Here is a 26,066-nt window from a genome sequence, read left to right on the forward strand (position 1 = left end):
TTAAACAGGGCTAAATAAAATGGCACCCTCTAATTGACCATATTGTATTGTCCTGTTTTGTTCTTATAGATGCCATTACTGCAAGTCCTTTCCCCCTGCCTCTACTTTCTGTTCACCTTTCAAGCCTCTGCCCAGGTATCATCTTCCCTCAGTTATTCTTCGCTGACCCCAAGACTGGGCGAGGTGCGACTCCTCTGTGTGCTCATGGCACTGCTGGGTTCCCCTGGGGTAGCTCTGATCACACTGTATTGTGATCATCTTTTGTTTGCCTGTCTCCCTCTGCCAGGCAGGGTCTGGGTCTTAGCCCTCTCTCTATCCCTAGGATTTCACTAGAATATGCCTAGCAATAGGAGCTGCTGAATAAATGCTATTGAATGGGTGAAGAAATTAATGGGTGATGTCCTATGACACCTGCAGAAACTCAATGAGCACAAATAGCCCAGAGTTCAAAAAGACCTATAGATCATCTTCTCTGTGTTCTGTGTATGTGGGATTGCATACCAGCATTGATTCCTGCCTAGGTTTAACCTTCCTGTGTTGGCTTCTGCTTAGGTACCACCTCAGATTCTCTTAGCCCCACCTGTCTCTTAGATGCAGTGGTGCCCAGCTCTACTGGTCTCTACCATCCTGCCATCCAAGGCCATGCTGGGGTTCCTCCCACCACTTCTGGACTCAAATGAAGAACCACCCTGCAGGGTATGGGATCTGGCCTCCCCATCTGCTGCCAAAGGGACCAGATGATACATCCCAATCGTGTGGGGAAGTTGGGTCACCATGGAGTGAACTTTGAGTAATGGGGAACAAGAAACAGGCAGGAGCTGGCAGATTCATTCCCTCTGCTAGCACCATTTCCTCCGATGGAAGCTTTTGAGATGCTGCGGTTCCTAACAGCCTCTCTGGGGACGTCCCGTGTGACCGAGCACGAAGCTATGATTCTTGTGAAGTCACAGCCAGTCCCACTCCGTCGTACATTTGCTTTTGCTGCCTCATTTCTCTTCTTCCCTCACTTTTGCTTCCCTGGGAGTGCTCTAAAGCCCTGGCATAGAAGCTTGGTCTCAGGCTCTTATTTTCTGAGGAATCCAGCCTAACATACATTCAAACTACCACCATTTCTCTAGAAAAATGGGCCAATAAAGGTAGAAGAGAAAGGAACACCACAGGCCAGGTGGTCTCTAGTGTATGGATCTGTCATGCCTTAGCTGGGAGTCTGAGCCTGCAGTCATGTACCCTTTATCCTTCCTTGTCCATGCTGCATTGGACCCCCTCATTTAGGGGAACTGGGAAGATGGGTTCATTAGTAGAACAAGATCCATCATTTGGAACCTGTGACCTCATTCCTGTGCAGGCTGGCCATCTGTTCCATGATTTCTTATTTGAAGAGATCTTTCTAATTAAAAAAACAAACAAACATGTATCTTTAAATGTCAGTGATGCCGTGGAATATTATACATCTATGAAAATTGATCCTTATGAGGATTTGTGATATATTCTGGGTTTAAAGTCTAGCTCCAGTTACTACTTGTGTGGCCTTGAGAAAGATCCAAGCCTTGGTTTTCTTATCTGAAAAGTAGACATTAATAATAGCACTGTTATAAACTGTGTAAAGCCTAGATAAGATTATGCATGTAAGGCCCTCAGCACAGTGTCTTACAGAGTAAGCAGTCAAAAGATATTTGCTATAGTTACTATCTATTTTTAAAATACAACTTGAGAATAAGAGAGTGTTCATCTCTATATAGAAAACAAATTTAAGGTGAGATTTTGTAGTTCTTAGGTTTTATTGGGTTTTTAAGAGGTGTTTTCTTGGTAAGTCTCAGTCCTAGTTTTAATCTTGCTAAAACAGGTGGGAGGGCCTGGTAAAAAGCTTCCATGGAAGTAGTGTTTACCTGCTAGATATTTTGTTGGAGAACATGTGAGAACCACATAGAGTCTGAGACCAGTTAAGTCTGTTTCTCACCTTCCAGGTATTTTGAATAAATTTATATCAATCCCCAATTAATAAATTTGTGGAAACTAAAGCGGAAAAGTTTTGCAATTTTGTTATGGTCATTCAGAGAATTCATGCCAGGGAAGATCCCAGGAAAGAGCTTCCCCCTCCCCGAGGCAAGTTTCAGTTTGTGCCAAGTAAATAGAAAAGTACTTCCTCCATAGATGCTTGTAATCGGGATTAACAATGTGTACGCTGATATTTTTTGCCTTCTTTTTACAAAAGCTCTATTAAGAGTCGTAAAACTTTAAACTGTGATCATGGTATATTATTATTATTTTAAAATATTTATTTATTTATTTATTTTTGGCTGTGTTGGGTCTTCTTTGCTGCATGCGGGCTTTCTCTAGTTGCGGTGAGCTGGGGCTACTCTTCGTTGTGGTGCGCGGGCTTCTCATGGCGGTGGCTTCTCTTGTTGTGGAGCACAGGTTGTAGGCACGTGGGCTGTAGTAGTTGTGGCACTCGGGCTCGGTGGTTGTGGTTCGTGGGCTCTAAAGCACAGGCTCAGTAGTTGTGGCGCATGGGCTTAGTTGCTCCGCGGCATGTGGGATCTTCCCGGGCCAGGGCATGAATCCATGTCCCTTGCATTGGCAGGTAGATTCTTAACCACTGTGCCACCAGGGAAGTCCGATCGTGGTATATTATTAACTCCTTGCAATCGGGCTTCCAGTCTAGCTGCCTTACTTTATTCCACAAATGCTTGTTGCTTTCCTTCTGTGTAGCCGGCCTGGAGCTTTGGCAGTACTGTGAGAAAGGGCATGGACCATCCCTCAAGGAGCCACCACTCCAGTTAACTTTCTTAAGGGTCAACAGTGACCATCCATGCCCCATAAATGTCTCTTTACAGCATTTAACACTAGAGAAACTTACCTTGAAAATTCTCTCTTGACTTCATGATCCTAGAGGCCTCTGTTTTTTCTCTAACCATCTGACGGACACTCTGCACCCCCCGCCCCCGCTTTACTTCCTCTCACCACACAATCCAAGAGTCAGACGTCTTTTTTGTCTTTTTACTTCCTCCATTGATAACCTATTCACTCCCTTGGCTTCATATATCTTCATTTTTAAAATGACTCTAAAATCTAACTTTTTACCCCTAATTTTTCTCTAGGCCCCAAATCTACATCTTCTACACCTACCTTCTGGTTTCACAATCCTTGAATCTCAACGTATCCTAAATTACCTCATTTCCCACCCCCAGTCCCAATTAATTCCACACTCCTAATTTCCCTAGGCTATTTACTGGGACCTTCTCTGCCCTCAGTTCAGCTGCCATTCTCCTGATTACCCAGGCTTAATTATTATTTCCTATCACTGTTGCTTCACTGGTGAGTGAAGAATAAGCCCAAGGATTCTTATGGCCATAGCCAGTTACTTTCATCTTCTTTCCCAGTGGAGGTTTCCTCCTGAACATTCGACATTTCCTTTCTTTTTCTAAAGTGTGGATGTTGAGGTGGGAGGGCGTGTGCTATTTCAGGGCTGCTGGAATTTACACCCGTAGGGCAGCAGTCAGATAAGGGGCAGGGTCCCCATTGCTTCGTGCGTGAATGGCGCCACCCAGAGTTGTGCAGCACTGCGCTGTGGGAGTGTTATTTGGGAGGGGATGGAGTGCTGGGGAGGGCTTCTGGGCAGTAGGGATGCTGAACACGGCAGTAGAAAGACTAAAGAGGAGTTGGCAGTTCAGCCCAGGAGGAAAGTTTCATTTCCACAAAAGAAGGATAGGGATATAGTTTTCCTCTTTGTCATCTACCTGGGGGGAATAAAGCTCTGTGTTTTTCTACACAAATCCATATTGAGCTCACTTTATTATAGAGCCACCCATCGAGCTTGAGATCTATGGCCTAGAGCTCTATTTCCTCTAATCCTTGTTATTCTTGGTATAGGGACCATTGGCCGGAGCTTCTAAAATGAAAGTTCCGTGTTCCTGTAGTTGTGCTGTAAATTGCAATAATCCCACATTCTGTTGTCCCAGCTGGACTCCTTTAAGTAGGGTTTGCATAAGGTCCAAAGAGGTTGGTGGCAGTGCGGGTAATACTGCTGCCCCGCCATGAACTGAGACAGCCCAGCTGATCTGGACACACCAGCAGCGGAACACCCTGCCTGGTGTCTCTCGCAGCGGAGTCTTCTGTTCAGGGACCCTTCGAGCGCCCATCTGGGAAGGTTGCTGCCTTCTGCTACACAGGTTGTGCGATTCACACTGCATAGACACCACTCACATAGGTGACCACATAAATGAGGTCCCAAAGCCGCCCAACGTGGTGTCCTGCCTATGGTACCTTCTTTCACTAGACCTTTCCAGGCCAACGAGTGGCCCACATCCAGCTGAGCAGGCTGTTTCCTGTCTCAGGCTGAAACTCACACCAGTACTTCCTTTTTTCCCCAAATTTCTAAGATTTCCCCCTTCCTCCACTTTCACTTCCTGAATGTCAGGACCACAGGAATGAAATCAGCAAGTTCGTGCCTTGTTTCTCCTACTCACCCTTTATTAGTGGAAATAATAACGGTGCTACGTAACATTAATGGAGCACTTGTAGTATTCACTGTGCTGAAAGTCTGACATGCAGCATCCTCTTTCATCCTTACAGGAATCTCGGAAACTATCAATACTAGGTGAAATTCAGGTTTAGAGAGTTTGAGACATGCCCATGTTTACAGTTAACGACGGGGGGACCTGGCCTGCCTGACTGCAGAGCTTGTGCTGTTCATTTTCCTAAGACCCAGGCTAGGTATAGCCTCTTGCAAGAAGCCTCCCTGGGTGACCGCATCCCACTCCTGTGACCTTTGGTGGTCCTCCGTAGTAACCCCTGGGTTATTTCAAGTTCAGGACCTCTTTGACATAGGGGAGAAAGACCAATATTCCTTCCTGTTTCTGAGGTTCTCAGTAAAGACTGAAAAACTTCTAAGACAGGGTTAGAAAAGTATTAGGACCTTTTTTGTATATGTGCATGAACGAAGTTCAAATGTTCAATGTATACTCATACACATAGAAACCCACATTGTAATATAATTTTGCTACATACAAGGTAACTATAGGAGCTATAAATGATACTCATTAAACTCTCTGTGAAGGGTGGTTTGGTAATGGGACATGTATTTAAGGTTGGAGGCACATCTTTCAATCCTTTCACTGTATTTCTGTGAAGAAACATGTGCTTTCATTTTTATTAGTATTTAAAGTCCTTTGTGAGTATGAGGCCATTGGCTAATTGACCTTTCTGGATTCTGTATTATCTACTTCTCTATACCTAACGTCTAGCACAGAGTCAGGACTTGGAACATAGTAAGCTTTTTTTAAAAAAATATTTATTTATTTGTGTTGTTTTTGGCTGTGTTGGGTCATCGTTGCTGTGCGCGGGCTTTCTCTAGTTGTGGTGAGTGGGGCCTACTCTTCGTTGCGGTGCGTGGGCTTCTCATTGCAGTGGCTTCTCTTGTTACGGAGCACGGGCTCTAGGCACGTGGGCTTCAGTAGCTGTGGCACACGGGCTCAGTAGTTGTGGCTCGCGGGCTCTAGAGCGCAGGCTCAGTAGTTGTGATGCAAGAGCTTAGTTGCTCTGCGGCATGTGGGATCTTCCCGGACCAGGGCTCGACCTGTGTACCCTGCATTGGCGGGCGGATTCTTAACCACTGCACTGCCAGGAAAGTCTAACATTTTAAGCTCTTATTTCTTGTTGGTTGGTTGGTTGAATGAGTCTATGAATTGTTTGAGAAAAGTCTACAAAGTCAGAGCAGTTTTGGTTGGGATCCCAGCACTGCCATTTACTAGCTCTCTGGCCTTGAGTGAGTTACTTAACTTCTCTTTACTCAGCTTTGTCATCTCAAAAATGAAATTTTTTGATTAGTACTAAGAGTACCTACCTCAGAAGGATGGTGGGAGGAACAAAGGAGATGATCCGTGAGATGACAAAGGTGAGCCTGCACATACGTAGTCCTTGGGTCCAGGGCAAGGAGGTAGGAGATAGGGCCGTGGGCATCACTGTTAGAAAGCAAGAGGCACTGCAGCTGCTCCCTTCCCTGTGCCTTTGCTTCCCTGACCAACCATGGGGAAGAATGGTTGGTGGCCCCAGGAGAGTCTGCAAAGCACCAGACTTTGTTTTCTGGGCCCCTATCCCTTTCCACATTCTCCTTGATTGACAAAAATATGCAGAGCTTACTTTTTGAATCATGCTCTGCAGTCTACAGAGCACTCTCACCCACATTATCTCGCTTAATAATTATTCAAAATTGTAAAATTGTCTGTGGTTTCAGGAAATTCCTGCCCTTGTTATGGAATGCCTGGTACTTGCCCCTCTCCTGCTGATAGAGTTATCACCAAGGACATTTGTTTCTGTATTTACTGAGTTGTTTAGCAGCATTTTCATTTTTTCCACCCAAGCCTGAGATTCAAAGAATCTCATAGAGAAAAGCCGCATTTCCAACCTTTTTCTAAGCAGCTAGCGATAGAGTGGCCTGCTTGGTCCAGGACCTCTGGCTCCTACATGCCCTTGTATTGAGGGACAGAGCATGGCAGCTCTCCCGAACTTGGGCTCCCTTCTCTTTTCTGTCCATTTGGAGTCACAGGGTCCTAGGGCTTGGCTGGAGCGTCATAGTGTTAAAATATATATAACAAAAAATGTATCATTTAACCTTTTTTAAGTGTATTGTTCTGTGGAATTAGGTACATTCACATTGTTGTGCAATCATCACCACCATCCATCTCCAGAGCACTTTTCGTCTTTCAAAACTGAAACTCTGTACCCATTAAATAATAGCTCCCTTTCTCCCCACCCCACTCCAGCCCCTGGCAGCCACCATTCTACTTTCTGTTGCTATGAATCCAACTACTCTAGGTACCTCATATAAGTGGAATAGTATAATATTTGTCCTTTTGTGACAGGCTTATTTCACTTAGCACATGTCCTCAAGGTTCATCCGTGTTATAGCATATGTCAGAATTTCCTTCCTATTTAAGACTGAATTCCATTATATGTATATACCCCATTTTGTTTATCCATTCATCTGTTGATGGATACTTTAGTTGTTTCATTGTCTTTTGTCTCAACTAGTACAGTAGCTTCCTAATTGTTCTCTTTGCTTCCATTCTTTCCTCTTCCAATCTGTTCTCCACTCAGCTTCTAAAGAGGCAAATTGAATTTTGTTACTCTGCTTTAAATCCTTCATTGGCTTTTCATTGTGCTTAGAATGAAATCTAAACATCTAAATCTGGCTCACAAGACCCCATATCTACATAGTTCATAAACTGAACTACCTTTGCAACCTTATCCCATGCCCCATCCTCCTTGCTCCCTCTATGCTCAGTTCAAGTTTTTTCTTTTTTTTTCTTCTTGTTAATTTTTTCCCATCTCAGACTCTTTGTGTCTTTGGTCTTTTCTACCATGAATACACTCTACTTCTTGTCATGGTCTGGGTCTTCTCATCCTTCAGGTAGTAGTTAAATGTAACCTCTTCAGAGAGAGCTCCTATCACCCTATATATTATAGGATCCCTTGCTATTCCTTGTCTGAACCATTTATTGATTTGCAGGATTCTTATTTGTTTATAGTTGACTTGTCCCGTCCCTGTTTTCCCCTCTTGGACAGAAACCCCTTGAAGGCAGGGTCTGTATCTATCTATTTTGTAACCCGAATATCTAACAGGCCTTTACTAACAATTTGTTGGATGAATTAATACATATCCTATTTTATTTATTTGATTTTTTGGAAACATTTATTTTTAATTTTTATTTATTTAATTTATCCTTGTTGCACCAGGTCTTAGTTGCGGCATGTGTGCTCCTTAGTTGCAGCATGTGGGATCTAGTTCCCTGACCAGGGATCAAACCCAAGTCCCCTGTGTTGGAGGGTGAATTCTTAACCACTGTACCACCATGGAAGTACCTACATATCCTATTTTTAGAAAGAGTTTGGTGATTCCACAATTGGTTCTACTTTTACTTTCCTTCCTTTGTGCTCATTCTTCCTTCATCCCACCTCTGACACCTTCCAAAATGCTAACATCCCTAATTGAAGAGTCATTGGCATGATATCATCATTCCTTCTCCAGAAAACTGGTTGAATGTTTGTTGGCCTCCTGATTTTCAAAGGAAAGGCACCCAAAATTGTCGTTTAACATTTTGCACTGAAAATGATCACCCTTTCAGCTTTGCTCCTTGTCTCTGGAAAGGCAAGCTAATTTTGAAGTGGCCTAAGTAAGCAAGGCAGAAAAAGAAATTAAACTTTCTAGAGAGAGAAATCCATGTAATATGTTCCAAAGTGCTACATGTAAAGTTTAGTGGTATTTTGCTACTGTATTGTTTTTTAATTTACTCCGTACTATGGGCAATAGTTGATTTTTGTTGAAATTCAGTCCCTTATCCATGTTTGGAAATTGTCTAAAGAAGGCTATGCCCAGGCCCTTGAGATTCTGAGCTCTAGAATTAATTCTCCCATTTTTTTTTTAACAGTTTAACATTTTACTAAATCAATTCCCACGAATTCCAAATTGCAAATATAATTAAGGACAACAGATTCTGTTCTGCCTTTTAAATCTTTCATTTTCAAATCCATCATTAAGACAAAAAGTAAACAAAAATTAAGTCTGCTGCAAATTCATGATTTTTCTTCTTGAGGGGAAAAAAAGGAACATTATAGTAAAAAGAATGCCACTGGGTATACAATAAAGCACACGACACACGGTTACAAAATGGGCTTCCTGAACTCTGCCCCACGTAGAAGACACTGCTCTCCCTGCTGCTCTGCGTCAAGCAGGAGTTCATTAAAATAAAACTATAAAATCTCCTAGGTTACACTAAAGTCAGACACGGTCTGGAACACAGTGCTTAACAACAGTAATGTCAACTATCAGTGCTAACGTAAAAACATTTTAGAAGGTCAAAAACAATTAAACTGGAAACCAAAACCTTATTTTCCCTAGATGAGCAAAACTGAAAAAAATGAAAGGGTTCCTGCCTCCCACTAGGAGTGAAGGGAATCTTTTTTTTTTTTTTCTTTTTCTTTTCTTTCTTTCAAATTGGAGGCGGGGGCACGGTGCAGGCTGGTTCTGCAGTTCCTCAGCCTAACTGGCGACCAGCTTGGCCATTTCCTGCACGTAGATGCCTATACTCTTGCTGTCAAAAAGCACAAAATACACCGTTTTGATGGAAGAGGACGTTGTTGACATGAAGTAACTGGAGATGGCCCTCAGGCTCAGCTGAGCTGCCATCTGCTTCGGAAAACCGTTCTGCCACTGCCGATGGATGGAAAGGCGATGGACTTCAGCTTCTTGTCGTCCGCCAGGGCCAAGCAGTTCTTCAGTGTCTTTTCCAGAAGTTCCTCACACTGCACCCCAGATGGGACTGTTACAGTGGATCACAAACTTGGCGGGCAGGCCATGGCCTGCGCTGACAGCGGCTCCAGCTAATTCCAAGGGCCCGTTCTTTTTCCGGAGTTCCAGAACAGCTTCCACAAACTCCTTGCCACCCTTCTTCTCCAGCGTGTTTCCTAGTTCCTCTTTAAGGTCAATGTCAGCATTGGTAGGATTGATTATGGCCTCCACCTCAAAGCCGGCTAAATTACTGATTTCACTGTGAATAAGGTTTGGCTTCTGGCCGAGGAAGAGGCTCTTGGTGGAGAGCACAGTGAAGCCATCGGCGGGTGTGCCCTCGGTCGTGCTGTCAGCGCTGGCTGCCTTGCTGACTGCTCCCTGCTTCTTGGATTTCCAGGCCCTGTTCTTGCCCCCTGCTTTCTTAGACACGGGCTTCTTCTGGGACGGAGACTTGGCCTTTTTGGCTGGGGGTGGTGTGATGATGGCTTCCGACTTCCCTTTGGATCCTTGTTTCTTCGCTAGCAACTCTGGATGGATGTTTGGTAACACTCCCCCGCTGGCGATGGTGACTCCTTTTAGCAGCTGATTCAGCTCTTCATCGTTGGCCACGGCCAGCAGGATGTGCCGGGGCGTGACCCGGCCCTTCTTGTCTCTTGCTGCATTGCCAGCCAGCTCCAGAATCTCCGCTGTCAGGTACTCCAGGACAGCGGCCATGTACACAGGCGCGCCCACTCCGATCCTGTACTCGGGGTGGCCTTTCTTGATGTACCGCAGCATCCGGCCCACAGGGAAGATGACTTCTGACTTGGCGGACCGGGACTTTTAGTGGACTTCTTCTCACCCCGGCTGGACATGGCGGTGGCCCTGGAGATGGATCAGTAAACACAAGTTCTGGAGGCTGGAGAGTCCAAGATCAAGGTTCTGGTACAGTTCAGTTTCTGGTAAAAGCTCTCTTATAGAGCACACGGCCACTTGTCTTCACTTGACCTTTCCTCTGAAGAGCTTGCTGAAATGCAGATTCCTGAAATCCACTCCCAGAATTGATTCAATAAGTCCAGGTTGGGCCCCAAGATGTGCCTTCTTAACCGCGTCCTCTCTTCCGAGAACCTTAACCGCATCTTGTATCTTTTGTCCCATTTTTAAACTGTAGCACTGGCACAGCCTGGGTGGATCCTCTGCCCAGTATGTGACAGGCTGAAATTAAGGGTTGGTCACTGTGTTCTCGCCTGGAACTCAGGATCTCCTCTAAGCTTGTGACTTTTGTTGAGAGAATTCAGTTTTTTGTGGTTGTAGGATTGTTGTCTCCTTTATCTTTCTGGCTCTCAGTTGGGTACCACTCTCAGCTCCTAGAGGCTGCCCTCAGATCCTTGCCCTGTGGCCTCCATCTCAGCAGTGGGGAACCTTCCTTTCACACTTTGAATCTCTCTGACTTCCTCTTCTGCTACCAGCCAGAGAAAACGCTCTCCTTTTAAAGGGCTCGTTGATTAGCTTAAGCTTGCATGGATAGTCACCCTATCTTAAGGTCAATTGATTAGTAACCTTAATTGTATCTGCAAAATCCCTTTTGCCATGTACTATGACATAATCACAATAGTAACACCAGGGTGTGGAGATTATGGGAGTCATCATAGAATTTTGCTTGCCACAATTTCTCTCTCTTATTTTATTAGAATTGCATTTGCCTGTAAGTATCAGAAAACTTGATTATAATAACTTAAACCAAAATTTTTTTTTCACATAACAATATATATAGAGATGAGTGATTATTGATCTGGTTCAGTGGCTCAATGACATCAGGATCAATGACTCTGTGATTCTCTTAGCCTTTCCTTGTGGTTATAGTAGCTCCAGCCAGCCATCATGACTGTATTCAAGGCAGGAAAAAAAGAGAACATGAGTAGGATTAGGACAGCATGAGTAATATCTGTTATCTTCATTGGGAATGCAAAACAGAACATAGATAAAAAACACTTCTCAGAGCTTTATTTCTGACCATACTTCCATTTATGTCTCATTGGCCGGAACTTAGCCAAGTGGCCACCCAAAGGTTCAAGGGAGGCTGGGAAAGCAGGAATAGGAATTATTGTGATTGACTCAACCAATAATGACCTATCCTCCAGTGCTGGATGATAAGAGGAAATGGATGTTGATGATGTAGCTAACATATCTGTTATACCTGTTCTCTGGAAGGTAGAATGTGGTATAGTGGAAAAAATGCAGAATTTAGAGTCAAGAGACTTGTAATCCTGTCCCACCTCTGTCATGGTTAGCTGTGTGACCTTAGACTAGTCAAGCAACCTCTCTGAGCCAGTTCCCTTACCTATCAAGTGAGAGAAATTTCTGCTTTACTTATCTCAGTGTTATTATAAAAATGGATTGAAATTACCCATGAGTTTCTTTGCATCCTGGAAATATATACTAATTGTGGTTTTTGGTAAGTATTTGGTATAAAAATATGAATGTATTTCATGGATTCTAAGAAATATATGTATGTATATATACAATTTTTAATATTTTATAATCTCTGAAATTAGATGCAGTTTACAATCTATGACAGCTTCAAAGAAATATAATAACAATATTTTGTTAAGCTTCTTGGAAAGTTTTAGGGTTATGCTTAGGAAATATGGCCATTGGAACCCACACACTCCTATAGACTCCTAGGAAACTGACAGTCTCATGATAGAACATCTAAAATATAGATGAAAGGAAATTATCCACACCAACTTCCTACTTTCATACAGGGAGATATTAGTATCTCTATTCCAGATGTAAAACTGAAGTAAGCTGAGATGAGTTTACAAGATGGAGTAAGCCATCTTCTAAGAGTTCAAGGTGCTAGAAAGTATTCCACAAACTTTAAAGCTTGACCTCCTACCAGGGTTATTCACTGAATGTGACATACTGTTCAGCTACCTAGGGATGTCATTACGGGTCACTGCCTCAGGAATGCACCGAGATCAGAGGCAACCTGTTTTGCAAGTCAAGTGTGACATAGATCCTTGACTCTGAATGTGGAGCCATGAAGTTGTTGGATAGCACAGCCATCAAGATTGTTTATTTTGAAGAAAAATCACATGATAGAATAATTATCTATCTAACATGAACTCTGTTCTTTCACAAAGGAAAAGAATTTTAAAGAAGAAGGAAAAGAAGCAGTGTTCCAAGTCCTTAATCTGATTTAGGTCTTTGTCACAGGGTAATCAGGCCTTCCAGGCTTCTGCTTATTCTGAGAATTTATGAAGCAAGCAACATTGTTACTTTAACTTCCTGACTAAACTTTTGTGATTTCTTCTTCTTTTTTTTTTTTTAAAGATGTTGGGGGTAGGAGTTTATTAATTAATTAATTTTTGCTGTGTTGCGTCTTCGTTTCTGTGCGAGGGCTTTCTCTAGTTGTGGCAAGCGGGGGCCACTCTTCATCGCTGTGCACGGGCCTCTCACTATGGTGGCCTCTCTTGTTGCGGAGCACAGGCTCCAGATGCGCAGGCTCAGTAGTTGTGGCTCACGGGCCTAGTTGCTCTGCGCCATGTGGGATCCTCCCAGACCAGGGCTCGAACCCGTGTCCTTTGCATTAGCAGGCAGATTCTCAACCACTGCGCCACCAGGGAAGCCCTAACTTTTGTGATTTCTGTAGCCCACTGTGACAGAGGCTGCAGAGTGTAAAACCATGCTTGGTATTATTTTGTATGACTGTACTGAGCACAATTCTGAGTGCTTAGTAGATGCTCAGTGTAAGTTTGTTGAATGTCTTATTTTAGAAGAAAGTTCTAAAGAAATACAAAGAATTCACACAGTCTTATTTTTTCCCATTCTTCCTTTCTTCTCAGTTTTCCTTTTGACCTTTAGTTGCTTTTCCTTGACCAGGAAAAATTTGAGGCTTTACTTTGGAGTTTGGAATTGGCACCAGGATCTAGATTAAGATGTATTTGCATAAACCCTTGATAGCAGGCTGGATAGCATTTGTCAGTAACCTCAAAACCCAACAAGTGGATGCGGAGATTTTTAAAGTAACTGTCTAGTTGAATACATATGACAAAGAGATATAGAAGGAAGATCACTAAATTCTCAGATTTAAATAACCTCTAACCAAGCAAGAATTATTTTATGATATTTTATAGCATAGCTAACCTAACAAAATAGAACATTGTCCCAGCTCTGAAAGGATGGATTTAATCCATATGGCTATATGAAACCCTCCTTTCCTTCTCATATGATTTATAAATGTTCTGTAAAACTTCTTATTAATATTTCCAGGACATCAGTATAAAATCACCCTAGTATAGATGATCTGCACTAGTGTCTTTTTCTTTTTTTAAAAATGAGCACAAGTCAGTAAGGAATGTTTCAGGGGAGGACTTTCAGTTCTTGCTATAACTGGTTAACAAACTGGTCCTTCTGCAGTAAACAACCACAAAACCAGGCAAAATGTATCAGGTAACTGTTTTCAGGTATTGGTCAACAGAAAGCACAGTATTTCCGTCCTGAGTGAAGGAAAACTCATGAGGTGAGTCTGATGCTCACCTTGGCTGTCTTCCAGGGGAGGGTTTCCTGATTGCAGCGGAGTATGCTAGAGTCTCAGCTGAGCACAGCACTCCTGCTGAACTAAGGAAACACAGATCTGAATTTGGGGCAATTGAAGCAGCTAGAATCCACAGGGCAGTGCACTAGAGAGGAGAGGGTTGCATAGGGCTGGGGGGGAAGAGGACTCCCTGGGTACACTCTCTGGGTGTACCCAGGGAGTCCTTGGCCAGGCTAGAGTGCCCATGAACAGGTCGAAACTATATGAGATTTACCAAAAATGGCGGCTCCAGGGTTGAGAATTGGACAGAGATACTAAAGGTCAAGCAGCTGATACTGAGGGACACTGGTGGTCCAGCCCAGAAACAGTGGAAAAACCTTTTAACACCTTAATAATATCCCAAGCATCCAGAAGAGACACAGAAAATCTGTGTCTTAGGGGCAAAAGTCTATGCTTTCAAGCAGGGTTGGTAAATTTCTTTTTTTTTTTTTAATATAAAGGGCTAGATGGTAATTATTTTAAGCCCTGTGAACCATTCAATATTTCTCATACCTACTCAACTCTGCTATTGTAGATCAAAAGCATCCAAAGACAACATGTAAATGAATGGGCATGGTTTTGTTCCAGTGTCACTTTTTTTTTTTTAACAAAAAAAGGCAGGGCTTCCCTGGTGGCGCAGTGGTTGAGAGTCAGCCTGCCGAGGCAGGGGACGCGGGTTCGTGCCCCGGTCCAGGAAGATCCCACATGCCGCGGAGCGGCTGGGCCTGTGAGCCATGGCCGCTGAGTCTGCACGTCCGGAGCCTGTGCTCCGCAACGGGAGAGGCCACAACAGTGAGAGGCCCGCGTACCGCAAACAAACAAAAAAAAAGGCAGAGGGCCAGACTTAGTTCATTGCTATAGTTTGCCAACACTTGCCCTAGAGTAAGACCTACTTTAAATCTACCCTAACAAAGCTTAGAGCCAAGTGCTGTCAAGAAAAATTGCAAGGGAAATTGAGTTTGGAAGTTGAGTCCTGCGGTAGTTAGAGGAGGTTGGGGAACATCTTTGACTTTGCAAAGATTCATCCAACAAAGTGGAAGACCAAGTTTATGCAAGCCTATGCAAGATCAAGGTGGGCAGACAGTTTGACTTCTGGCAAAAATCAACTCTGCAGAGGAAGATCAAATCTAGAATGTCTTCATGTATCCTAAACAATTGTTAGGTATGCAAAGAAACAGGAAAATATTACCCATAGTAAAAAAAAAAAAAAAAAAAAAAGTCAATAGAAACTAATCCCCAAATGGTCCAGATGTTGGATTTGGCAGACAAAGCTTTTAAAGAAACTATTATAAATATGTTCAAAGAACTAAAGGAAAATATTGTCAGAATGAGTGAATATAAAGGCATCTCAGCAGAGAAATAGAAACTATAAAAGAATTTAATTTAGTTTGGACTAACCACATTTTAATAGTTACCTGTGTCTAGTGGCTGCTGTTGGAATTGAATAGCACAGTGTTAGATCGAAGAGAAAGGGGAATGGACAAGTTGCCCTGTATCCAGGTTGTTTCCCAAGCTATCTTATACATAGTGTTTATTTATTTTTTATTTTTTTAAAAAATGTATTTATTTATTTTTGGCTGCGTTGGGTCTTTGTTGCTGCGCGCGGGCTTTCTCTAGTTGTGGCGAGTGGGGGCTACTCTTTGTTGCGTTGTGCGGGCTTCTCATTGCCGTGGCTTCTCCTGTTGCTGAGCATGGGCTCTAGGCCTGTGGGCTTCAGTAGTTGTGGCACACGGGCTCAGTAGTTGTGGCTTACGGGCTCTAGAGTGCCAACTCAGTAGTTGCGGCGCATGGGCTTAGTTGCTCCGCTGCATGTGGGATCTTCCTGGACCAGGGCCCAAACCTGTGTCCCTTGCATTGGCAAGCGGATGCTTAACCACTGCACCACCAGGAAAGTCCTACATGGTGTTTAAATTAACCTTTCTAAAACATTTGCCAGCTCAGAAGACCTGAAGAAGCTACCTACTATGTGGTAAAACAAGTTAATTTGTCCATTCTTTCATTCATTCATTCATTCAGCTATTTACTCAATAAACATTTACTAAATGCCAGACCCTAGTCAAAGAGTTGGAGATATCCACAAGAACAAAATCCAGTCCCTTTCCTCAGGGAGCTCACAGGCTAATTGACATGATAGCCATATTAGCAAACAGGTTCATTATCATTTGATAAATGAGAGTAGGTAAGATACTACCAGCATACAGAAGACATGGTGGATAAGGAACAAGTGGGATTAGTGGGAGTCAAGGAAGGGTACCGTGTATCAGAGTTCTTCATTGCAAACAACAAAAACTGACTCTGGCTAACACAGGAAGAAAGGAGCCACTGAGGACTTTTTAAGCAGAGCTGTGGCATGGGCATCTTCAGGTTTTAAGCAGACCACGCTGGCATAATAGTTTGGATAATAGGTTAGAGGGGATAATGCTGAAGGCAGGGAGAGAGGTAATAGACTAGTAATTGTCTGAATGAGAGACATTGAGGGGCTGAACCAAGGCAATGGCTGTGGGAACGGAAAGGGTAGTTTCAGGAGTTCAAACTCATTCTAAAATTGAGAACTGTCACTGTCCCAACCCCTCCTTTTCCAGTGCACTCAACTCACTCCCACCCTCTTCAGATAAACAGCGTAACTCACTGTGAACTAGACATGCCATTTCTGCTCCTTCTTCCTCGAATGCCTTTGCCCCTCTGCTCATTTTCTCAGAGCTCTCCCTTCCCATTTAAGATGCAGCTCATGACCACCTACTGCTCAAGCCTTCCGTAGTCTCTTAACACCCTAACTCTCTATAAGGTTGCTGTCATTGTTTTGATGGCTAACTTGTCACAATAGGTTAAAGAGCCTATTGTGTTATTATATCACTGTCATACCTCCCTGCATTCTACTGTAAGCTACTAGAGGCTAGTGATGCTGTCTCAGTCAGGTCCTAGAATGGGTCCAGCACAGAGTACCCAGTACACGTTCCTGATGATGCTGGCCCCTGGCTCTGTGCGACACATTCGGGTCCTGTTGTGGCTGATAGCTTCCATCACCAAATTCCTGCTCGGTACAGTCTGAGGAATGTTTATCTCCCATAAGCACATCTCTTGGGTCACTGTCTGCCCGTAGACTTTCACCAACTTCCCATTTCCCACTGAACTCTTCTCCTCAGCTGTTAAGGTCCATCAGTCCATTCTCCCCACATTTCCCCAGTAGATACCTCAGCAGTCATCAGACTGACCTCTTTACTGGTCCAAAAACAAGTCCCATGAAGGTCTGATTCTTAATTGTCACTTAGACTAACCCCTGTCCCAAGGATGTCCTTACTCTTCCCTTCCAGTGTTTCAGAACCAAGGATGTCCTTCAAATCCAAAAACCTGCTTAGTCCCTTATGGTTCCAGCCCTTGCAGATCTATGACCATACTGTCACGGCATTTCTGGTGTGTCTTCCAGCAAGCAGTTGTTCCCAGATTTGTTGTGTTTGCTGTCCTGAGCATCTTCATCTCCACAGCTAGATTGCAAGCTGCTTGATCGCTCAGTATCCCAAGGGTGCCAGATACGTTTCTGGACACCTAGGGCTCCTGAATGCATATTAGAAGATTGGCATAAGGCAGAACTATTTCTCGGACTCCCATCTTATCAGTCAACTGCATTCTCCACCCGCCACCCCCACCCCCGCCCCATTTTAGCGTGTAAGGGAAGCCGAGGAAGAAGCTTCTCTCTGGAATGGCAGCCCAGAGACTTTAGTGAGATTTTTAGTGTCTCTTGGTCAGCACTGCTACTGATAGTGAGTCACTGCTCGCTTGTGGTGATTCTAAGCCTCACTTTATGATTCATGTTCTAAAAACGGGGTGAGGTTTTTACAGAGAAACCAATTCCGTTGTGAACGTAGCCTCACAATGATCAGGTTCCTCTGAGGGCTTCCAGCTGCTCGCCCAGCACTCTTCAGGGTCAGGCATCTCAGGGCTCACTGGATATAGCTGTCTCATGGCAAACACCTAGAATCCATTTCACAGGGTTATGATAGGCGGTTCCCCGTGATAAATTTGTTCCCCCAGCCTTTCTTGAGACTTTTCATGGTCTGTACCCAGCCATGTCTGGATCTGGGATGGGCAAGTTGAGGAAGGGTAGATAAATCTTGGGGGCTCTTCTTTTGTTCATACGTCTGAGTAGTAGTCTTGGTTCCTCAGCCAGAAAGCGCTTGCATCTATAAAGAGGAAGTTGAGTGCGTGACTCCGTTTAGCATCTGGGAGGACTGCTCGAAAAAGCACTGAAAAGGGAAATCACTAAAATCAGAGTGTGTAAGTGACAGAAACGGGGTGGTTTTGTGAAATTTGTGTTCTGGTCCCAAGACTTCGACTGGCAAACAGTGTACCTTTGTGTGAGGCATTTACCTACGGTAGCAATGACCACAGTTGACATTTATAAAGAGCTTGGATTGGGGCCTGGCATACAGTAAGCCCTCTGTAAGCTCGCCTGCTATGATCGTCATCATTGTTACATAGGGTTTTTCAGTCCCAGTACTAAGCACTTGGTGTATGTTATCTTATTTAATCCTTAAAATTATGACATGAGTTTTGCTGCAGAGGGGTGAGCTGAGGCTTAAAGACCGTACAGTACTCAAATCCAGACAGTGGAACTCCCGAGCCCATTTCAATCTCTGTTGTTACTATGCCTGATTTCCTTAGGCCTCAGTTTTTTTGGGTTTTTTTTTTTTCCATCTGTAAAACTTGAGAGCTGGACTACTGGCCTTTAAAATCTTGGAGCTCTAAAATTTCTAGATATTTTCTCCATTATTTTCACCCTTTTCCTTCTCTCCTTCCCCTTCCCCTCATCCACCCACACTCATCCGTGAATTTCGCTGGATTCATCATCATGGGATGGGCAGGATGTTTTCCCCATTGAGCTATGATGCTGCAGATGTCAGCACGTGGACTTGTAGTATTGTGGCTTTGTGGTGGTTGTTGGAACTGGTTTGCATGCTGCTGTTGTTGGGAGAGGGGGAATCTGACTCTTCAATTTTACTGTCTTTTCTTGGCCTGCAGCCATTGCCACATTGATGCTAACATTTGACGGGCTTGAGAAAGGCTTAATGGGAGAAGCCCACTGGAATCAGCTCTTTGGGTCCGTGGGCCCTGCCTGGTTCTCTGGTGAGATCTGGTTTGGAGCACTCACTCTCCAGGCTTTTAGCACATGTCTGGTCCTGTGATTGGTAAGGATCTTAGGAGAGGAACTTGGAAGAGAGGTTTCTGGACTTTCCATTCTGCGCACAGCTTGGATTCCCTGGCAGATTTCCAGTGAGCAGTTTCACTGATCATTTCATTATGGTTCCATTGTCATTAATGTCTGTAAAGTACTTTAGTTGGTGGTAGTCTATATATATTCTCTAGTATTTTTCTTTGTGGCTATGACCCAAAGATTAGAGTGTTTCGTCATCAGAAGACCTGGGCTCAAGTGTTGCATCTATTACTTCCTAGCTTGGTGCAGGTGTGTACCTGCTTGTTATGACCTCTACTTGATCATTTTTTTGGTGGTCTCTTACTACGGAATAAAAAGAGTCCATTTGTCACTATCCTAGGATGTGTGAATTCTTCCACTTAGAAACTTGGGAGAAACATCTTAGAATCTTAGGGCACCAAACAAAGGCTTTGAAACAGCAAAAGTGTTGGATAAGTCACTTAACTCCTCTCAGCCCAGATTTCTTCCTCTGTGAAAGAATTATAATAATTCTTACCCAACTACAATGGCTATTCAGTCAAAGTATGGTATGAAAATAGGTTTCTGAAAATTATAGATTCTGTGGGAAACATTACTTGTTTTTAGGAAGTATCATGCAACAAAACTAATTGTTTTAATTACCAAAACAAAAGCTATTAAATGTTTCTATTCTCTTTATCGTTAGCATAGATTATTTACTGCAGATAATAACCGTAGTAAAATTTCAATGTTTTCTTTTTATTGTGCACCAGCTAGAAGGCTATAAGTTAAATTATTCTAGACTAAAGTGAATATTGTGAGTATTCAGTTAATAAGAACTGATGCTGTTCAAGGTGGATAGTAGCCCTTATGTGGAAACATTAATTCAGATTTTACTAATTCATTATAAGATCAAGAGTTAGGTTCCAGTTGTAAAAAGACATTAATTGTACAAGCAGTATTATGAGTCTATTAAGTATCCTTACATGGAACATAATTGCAATGTGAGTAAAGGCTAGACTTTTACATACTAATTCAAACTGTCGTAGAGTGAAAACGTGTTTCTTTAACTCACATTTTCCACTAAAGTAAATATGCCCTACCCCCTTACTCCAAATGAATAAGATGACTCCTTTTCTGTTTTTCTTGATTGGTAAATCATGCTTGGAGATACCATCTGGAGATGGTTGGGTTTCTGCCAAAGATTTAAATCAGGCTTGCAAAGAGCTACCTGCCTAAGGCAAAAAACCACACTGATTTAATAGGAAAGAACATGCTTTTATTTTGCCATCTGGTAAAGGAAAGTGAAAGCACTTTGAAAAATTTTAATATTTGTTCTACAATGATGGCCTTATAGATAAAAGTATTTCCAAAATATAGTAACTGGGAAAATTGGAGAATCTAATTGCTAAAATCTGCGTGATTATTTATGTCTGATTTGAAGGCACATACAGAGATCTTGATGCTAAAAGCAGATATTTCTGTAAGAGAAGTGAAGGCAAGACAGGGATAGAGAAAGGTAAATAGGTTGGAAACGACCCAGACCTCCTTGTGGGCAGTGTTGAAAGCTCAAGACCTGAGTGGATTGGTTATAATGTGATGGTTATCCCTTTTACTTTTTATTTTTTAAACAGATTTCCACTTGGCAGATTAACCAAAGGCAAGAGAGGCTAATCTGTCTACGTTCTGAGTGCCACTCTCCGCGAGACCCCCATAACAGACCCCAGGCCCAAGTCCACTGTGCTACCAGACCCCCACCCCACCCCACCCCAGGCATTGCTCTGGGGTCTGCCTGAGGCCAGCAGTGTGAAGATGACCAGCACCTTCCTAGCATGACGACCTTGGACCATGTGATCGCTACCCACCAGTCGGAGTGGGTCTCTTTCAATGAGGAGCCGCTCTTTCCTGTCCCTCCTGAGGGTAAGGAGAACTTCCATCGCCTAAGTGAAAAGATTAGCAAAGAACCACACCTGCTTGTTATGGCTTCTATTTCATCATTCTTTTGCGGGGGGGGGGGGGGATCTTGATACGGAAAACAGAGCCAGTTTGTCACTTTCTTCAGGTCCAGATTCTTCCACTTAGAAGCCTGGAGGAAACATCTTAGAACCTAGGGCCCCAAACAAGGACCAGGAAACACCAAAAGTATATTCGCTGCTTTCTTCCAATGAACATTAACTTCCTATTTCCAAAGTACTTTATGCTCAGTCTTTTCGGTTATTATTCCCAACAGCAATTCGGATGGTCTCAATTTTTAAAGCATAATTGTCAAGAGTGACAGGAGCTGGAGCCAGATCCCTTGGGCTCAAATCCTGGCTCCATTATGGATGAGTGATGTGTCCTTGGGTGGATAATTGATTTAACCTCCCTGGGTGGTGGTTCATCTGTGCAGTATGGGTAATCACAGTACCTACCTCAGGGTGGTTGTGAGGATTAAATGAATGAACATGTAAAGTACTTACAGCAGTGACTGGCACATGGAAAGGGCTCATAATTGTCACCCGTGATCATGATGAAGGTGGCTAGATTGACTTCTGGGGAACTGTGCTCAGGGATGAAGGTCAAGGTGGGATGCGGGAGCTATTTACAGAACCACCTCAGCTGCTTCTGTTCCACGGCCGCTGCTACTGCCACCTGAAATCGTCCCAGCTTCGTTTACAGCACCTGGAAAGTGTGAGTTTACAGGTGTGCTGTCCAATACGGTAGCCCTGTGGCTGTCGAGTCTTTGAAATGTGGCTCGTCTGAATTGAGATGTGCTATAAATGTGAAATACCCACACTGAATTTCGAGGACCTAGTAAAAGTTAAATGTGTTATTAACAGCTTTTATCAATTACATGTTGATATTACACATTTTCAGCATGCTGAGATGAAATACGTATTATTAAAAGTAGTTCTGCCTGTTTCTTTTTAGTTTTAAAATGTGGCTACTAGAAAATTTAAAATACATATATGGCCCACCTTTTACTTTTTTAGGACAGCGCTTATCTAAATAATTACATTCAGGTAGACCTGTTTGTTTGGCTAGTGATGGGAGAAAGGAGTTTCGCATCAGTACTTTTATTTTTTAAACATTTTCCTACAGTAAAATTGACCATTTTTGGTCTACAGTTGATGAATTTTAACACACGTATAGATTTGTGTAATCACCACCACAATTAGGATCTAGTTCTGTTATTTAAAAACAAATTTTTGAAGGCTATTAAATGTTCCAGGACCAATGCAGTGATACAAAAGCTAGAGGAAGGGCCTCTGTGCCCTATTTAGCTGGTCATTAGTGCAGGGTTCGCACATGGTGGCCCGCAGATGTGTGTTGTTTGGACTGCGCAGAGTTTGAATTTGAATGTTTTTAGTCCAGACAGAAGCTCTCCTGTTGAGCCACAGTCTCCACCATTCCCCATTGCCTTTCGCTTTTCTAATTCGACCTAGTTCTATCTGTTGCTCGGCCTCTGTAGGAATTTTGTTTGTGACCCCTAAGCACTGGAGTAGATGGTAGGATAAGAATAGTGAACAAGACTCCCAGTCTCAGCCTGCATGGAGACTGCTATGGACATCCTAGGGTATAGTTTTTATACATTTTAAGGTAAACACTCTTTAAGCATAGAGGCAGGTGGGCATGGCTGTTTTTCTGCCCTCACACCCTGTAATGGTGAGTCCTTTGATCACTGCTTGCCTGTCCTTTGTTTTTCCTCCACGAGACAGTTCTAAAGAGTGGCCTTCCTCGCATGATGTGATGGTAGTTTCTGGTATCTGTTTCAGGGGGCACTGAAGAGCACCTCCCAGGACCATCGTCTTCCTCAGACCAGTCCGAGATCTCTTCTGGGGAGAACCGTGTGGTGGATGGAGGCTCTCAGGACCTTTCCCCCTCAGAGCACGATGACTCTTCTGAAAAGATGGGCCTCATCTCTGAAGCGGCCTCCCCTCCCCTGAGCCCTGAGCAGCCTCCACCTGACCTGGCTTCAGCCATCAGCAGCTGGGTTCAGTTTGAAGATGACACACCCTGGGCCAGCACATTACCACCTCATAAAGAAGCAGGTGGGACAGGTAGGACAGGTGGGGGGCTGTGCTCACCAGGGACGCTTTTTCGTGAGAGGTCTGCAGGGCTGCCAGCACTCTGTTTTGTCTGCTCCAGAGCCCTGAAGCACTGGAGGGAGCAGACAGAGATCTCATCTGGCTTAATTCTGTGACACGTTTTTATTAACATAAGCATGTGGAAGGATTTATGTGTTCTGGGCCATTTCCAGCCTTTTACCCTTGCCCTGGCTGTTAATTTCTCTTTGGAAGTATGCATATTTATTCATCTATTATGGACTAGAATTCTATTTACTTAGCACCTAAATTGTAAGCTCCTGTGAGTAAAATGAATGTCTCTCAAAGTGTGGACCACCAACCATCTCTAATAGAGTCACCAGTTATACATAGATGTTCTTGTGTCCCAGACCTTTAGAATCCAAATCTTCAGGGGTGGGAACTGTCATTAATGGTCAGTCTCTTACTTTGTGGCATTTAAATGGCCAGAAGCTGCACTGGGAAGCTGAGTGAAGCCAAGGGAATGATTAGTTCCTAGCCTGGTGACCTGGCTACTTATTTTATTGTGCACTGAAGCATACCAAGGGTGATTGGGATAACCTTTGGGACTGTATTAGTTTTCTATTTGCTGCTGTAACAAATTACTACAAACTTAGTGGCTTAACCAACACAACTTTATTATCTTACAATTCTGTAGTTCGGAAGTCCAGCATGGGTGTCACTGAGCTAAAATCAAGGTGTTGGTGGGTCTGCATTCCTTTCAGGAGGCTCTAGGGGAGAATCTGTGTCCTTGCCCTTTCTAGCTTCTAGAGGCTGCCCACATTTCTTGGCATGTGGCCTCTTCCTCAGTCTCCAAAGCCAGCAATGTTGCATCTCTCTGTGCCTTTCTTCTATAGTCAAATCTTCCCCTGCCTGACTTCTGCTTTCTTCTTCGTTTTTTTTTTTTTTTTTTTAAATCTGTATTGGAGTATAACTGCTTCACAAGACTTCACTAGCCTCTGTTGCACAACAAAGTGAATCAGCCACATGCACACACATACATCCCCATATCCCCTCCCTCTTGAGCCTCCCTCCCACCCGCCCTATCCCATCCCTCTAGGTCGTCGCAAAGAACGGACCTGATCTCCCTGTGCTATGCTGCTGCTTGCCACTAGCTATCTATTTTACATTTGGTAGAGTATATATCTCCATGCCACTCTCACTTCACCCCAGCTTCCCCCTCCCCCACTGTGTCCTCAAGTCCATTCTCTATGTCTACATCTTTATTCCTGCCCTGCCTGCCACTAGGTTCATCAGTACCATTTTTTTCTTTATTCCATATATATGCATTAGCATACGGTATTTGTTTTTCTCTTTCTGACTTACTTCACTCTGTATGACAGACTCTAGGTCCATCTATCTCACTACAAATAACTCAATTTCATTTCGTTTTATGGCTGAGTAATATTCCATTGTATATACAGGCCACATCTTTACCCATTCATCTGTTGATGGACATTTAGGTTGGTTCCATGACCTGGCTATTGTAAATAGTGCTGCAGTGAACATTGTGGTACATGTCTCTTTTTGAATTATGGTTTTCTCAGGGTATATGCCCAGTAGTGGGATTGCTGGGTCATATGGTAGTTCTATTTGTAGTTTTTTAAGGAACCTCCATACTGTTCTCCATAGTGGTTGTATCAATTTACATTCCCACCAGCAGTGCAAGAGGGTTCCCTTTTCTCCATACCCTCTCCAGCATTTATTGTTTGTAGATTTTTTGATAATGGCCATTCTGACTGCTGACTGGTGTGAGGTGATACCTCATTGTAGTTTTGATTTGCATTTCTCTGATAATTAGTGATGTTGAGCATCTTATCACATGCCTCTTGACCATCTGTATGTCTTCTTTGGTGAAATGTCTATTTCCTCTTCTGTTTTTAAGGACCCTTGTGATTACACTGGGCCCACAAGGATAATCCAGGATAATTTCCCCATCTCAGGGTTTTTAACTGAATCACATCTGCAGAGTCTCCTTTGCCATGTAAAAGGACATAGTCACAGGTTCTGGGGATTAGGATGTGGACATCTTTGTAGGGGAGCATTATTTTGTCTACCACAGAGATCTCTTAGCAAAGCCAGGTTGATGTTTTTCTGTTGGTGGGTTAAATGTTTTGCTAGCTTTGATGTTTAAAAACAATTCCTTTGCTTTTCAAACGTGTTTTCAACATCAATAAAAATAATTTTAAGAAAATATAAGGCATAATTCTACTGTATAACAAACATTTCCATTTTTACATAACAATTTGCACATTGATACACTTTTTCACATTTAAGCATCAGATTTCTCAGTGAATTGTTGGTGAGAAAGCCATGACACTCAAAGCAGCATGGATGAAATGACGGGTCCAGACAGGCTTCCCAGTCTGGCTGGAGGGAGGACGTAACCTTTACTGAACACCTAACACAGTAAGACAGTGGGCTGGCTAATTAAGCATTTGTGCATTTGAGGGAAAGTTACTGAACACAGGGCAATGAATCAGTACAGAAGTATGCTTGTTTTCAGTAAGTTACATTCATTAAATACTTATTCTCTCAGACACTGTGCTCAGTGCTTTACGTCATCTCATGAACTCTCTACAACGATCATATGAGGAAGGTATATTTAATATTATATTCATATTACACATGAGAAGACTGAGACAGATAGTGGTTTGGGAATTTGCCCACAGTTGTATGCTAGGAAGTGGCAGGAGAGCGCTTTACTACCAGGCAGACTGGCCCCAGGATCTTTGAACAGCCTAGGGATGCTGTGTGTGGTATGTGTGCCTTAATCTTCCTGTTATTGCTATAGTTTCCTCTGCTTCCTCATTCCCCGGAGGCAGGGGAGGCCAGGGATGGGTTGCCCTTAAATGGCCCTGCTTTCAGATCACTGATTATATTCAAGGCATTCAGATTCTTTTACATATTGTTCATACCTTACCTTTAGTTTCAAAGATCTCCTAATTGCTTAGAACTGTTTATATGACAGATGGATCAATTTGCTTTAAT

At 43.2% G+C, this 26,066-nt stretch overlaps 1 protein-coding gene and 1 pseudogene across 5 annotated transcripts in view; one reads left to right on the top strand and one right to left on the bottom strand.

The window, feature by feature from the left end:
• The window catches only part of STON2 (stonin 2), a 144,699-nt gene that overhangs the window by 13,670 nt on the left and 104,963 nt on the right, over positions 1–26,066 (top strand). For 2 of the 5 annotated variants that reach the window (XM_067728787.1, XM_067728774.1), the window contains exons 2-3: positions 20,646–20,931; positions 22,767–23,051. In XM_067728787.1, coding sequence (XP_067584888.1) covers positions 20,844–20,931; positions 22,767–23,051 — 373 coding nt within the window. In that variant the 5' untranslated portion in view covers positions 20,646–20,843. Of the gene's footprint in view, positions 1–20,645; positions 20,932–22,766; positions 23,052–26,066 lie in introns of those variants that run through there. The other 3 variants (XM_067728798.1, XM_067728779.1, XM_067728807.1) reach the window with 2 other exon arrangements.
• Positions 8,653–10,140, bottom strand: LOC137219742 (core histone macro-H2A.1-like; annotated as a pseudogene).

Source organism: Pseudorca crassidens, chromosome 1 (assembly GCF_039906515.1).
Source record: "Pseudorca crassidens isolate mPseCra1 chromosome 1, mPseCra1.hap1, whole genome shotgun sequence".
Taxonomy (NCBI): domain Eukaryota; kingdom Metazoa; phylum Chordata; class Mammalia; order Artiodactyla; family Delphinidae; genus Pseudorca; species Pseudorca crassidens.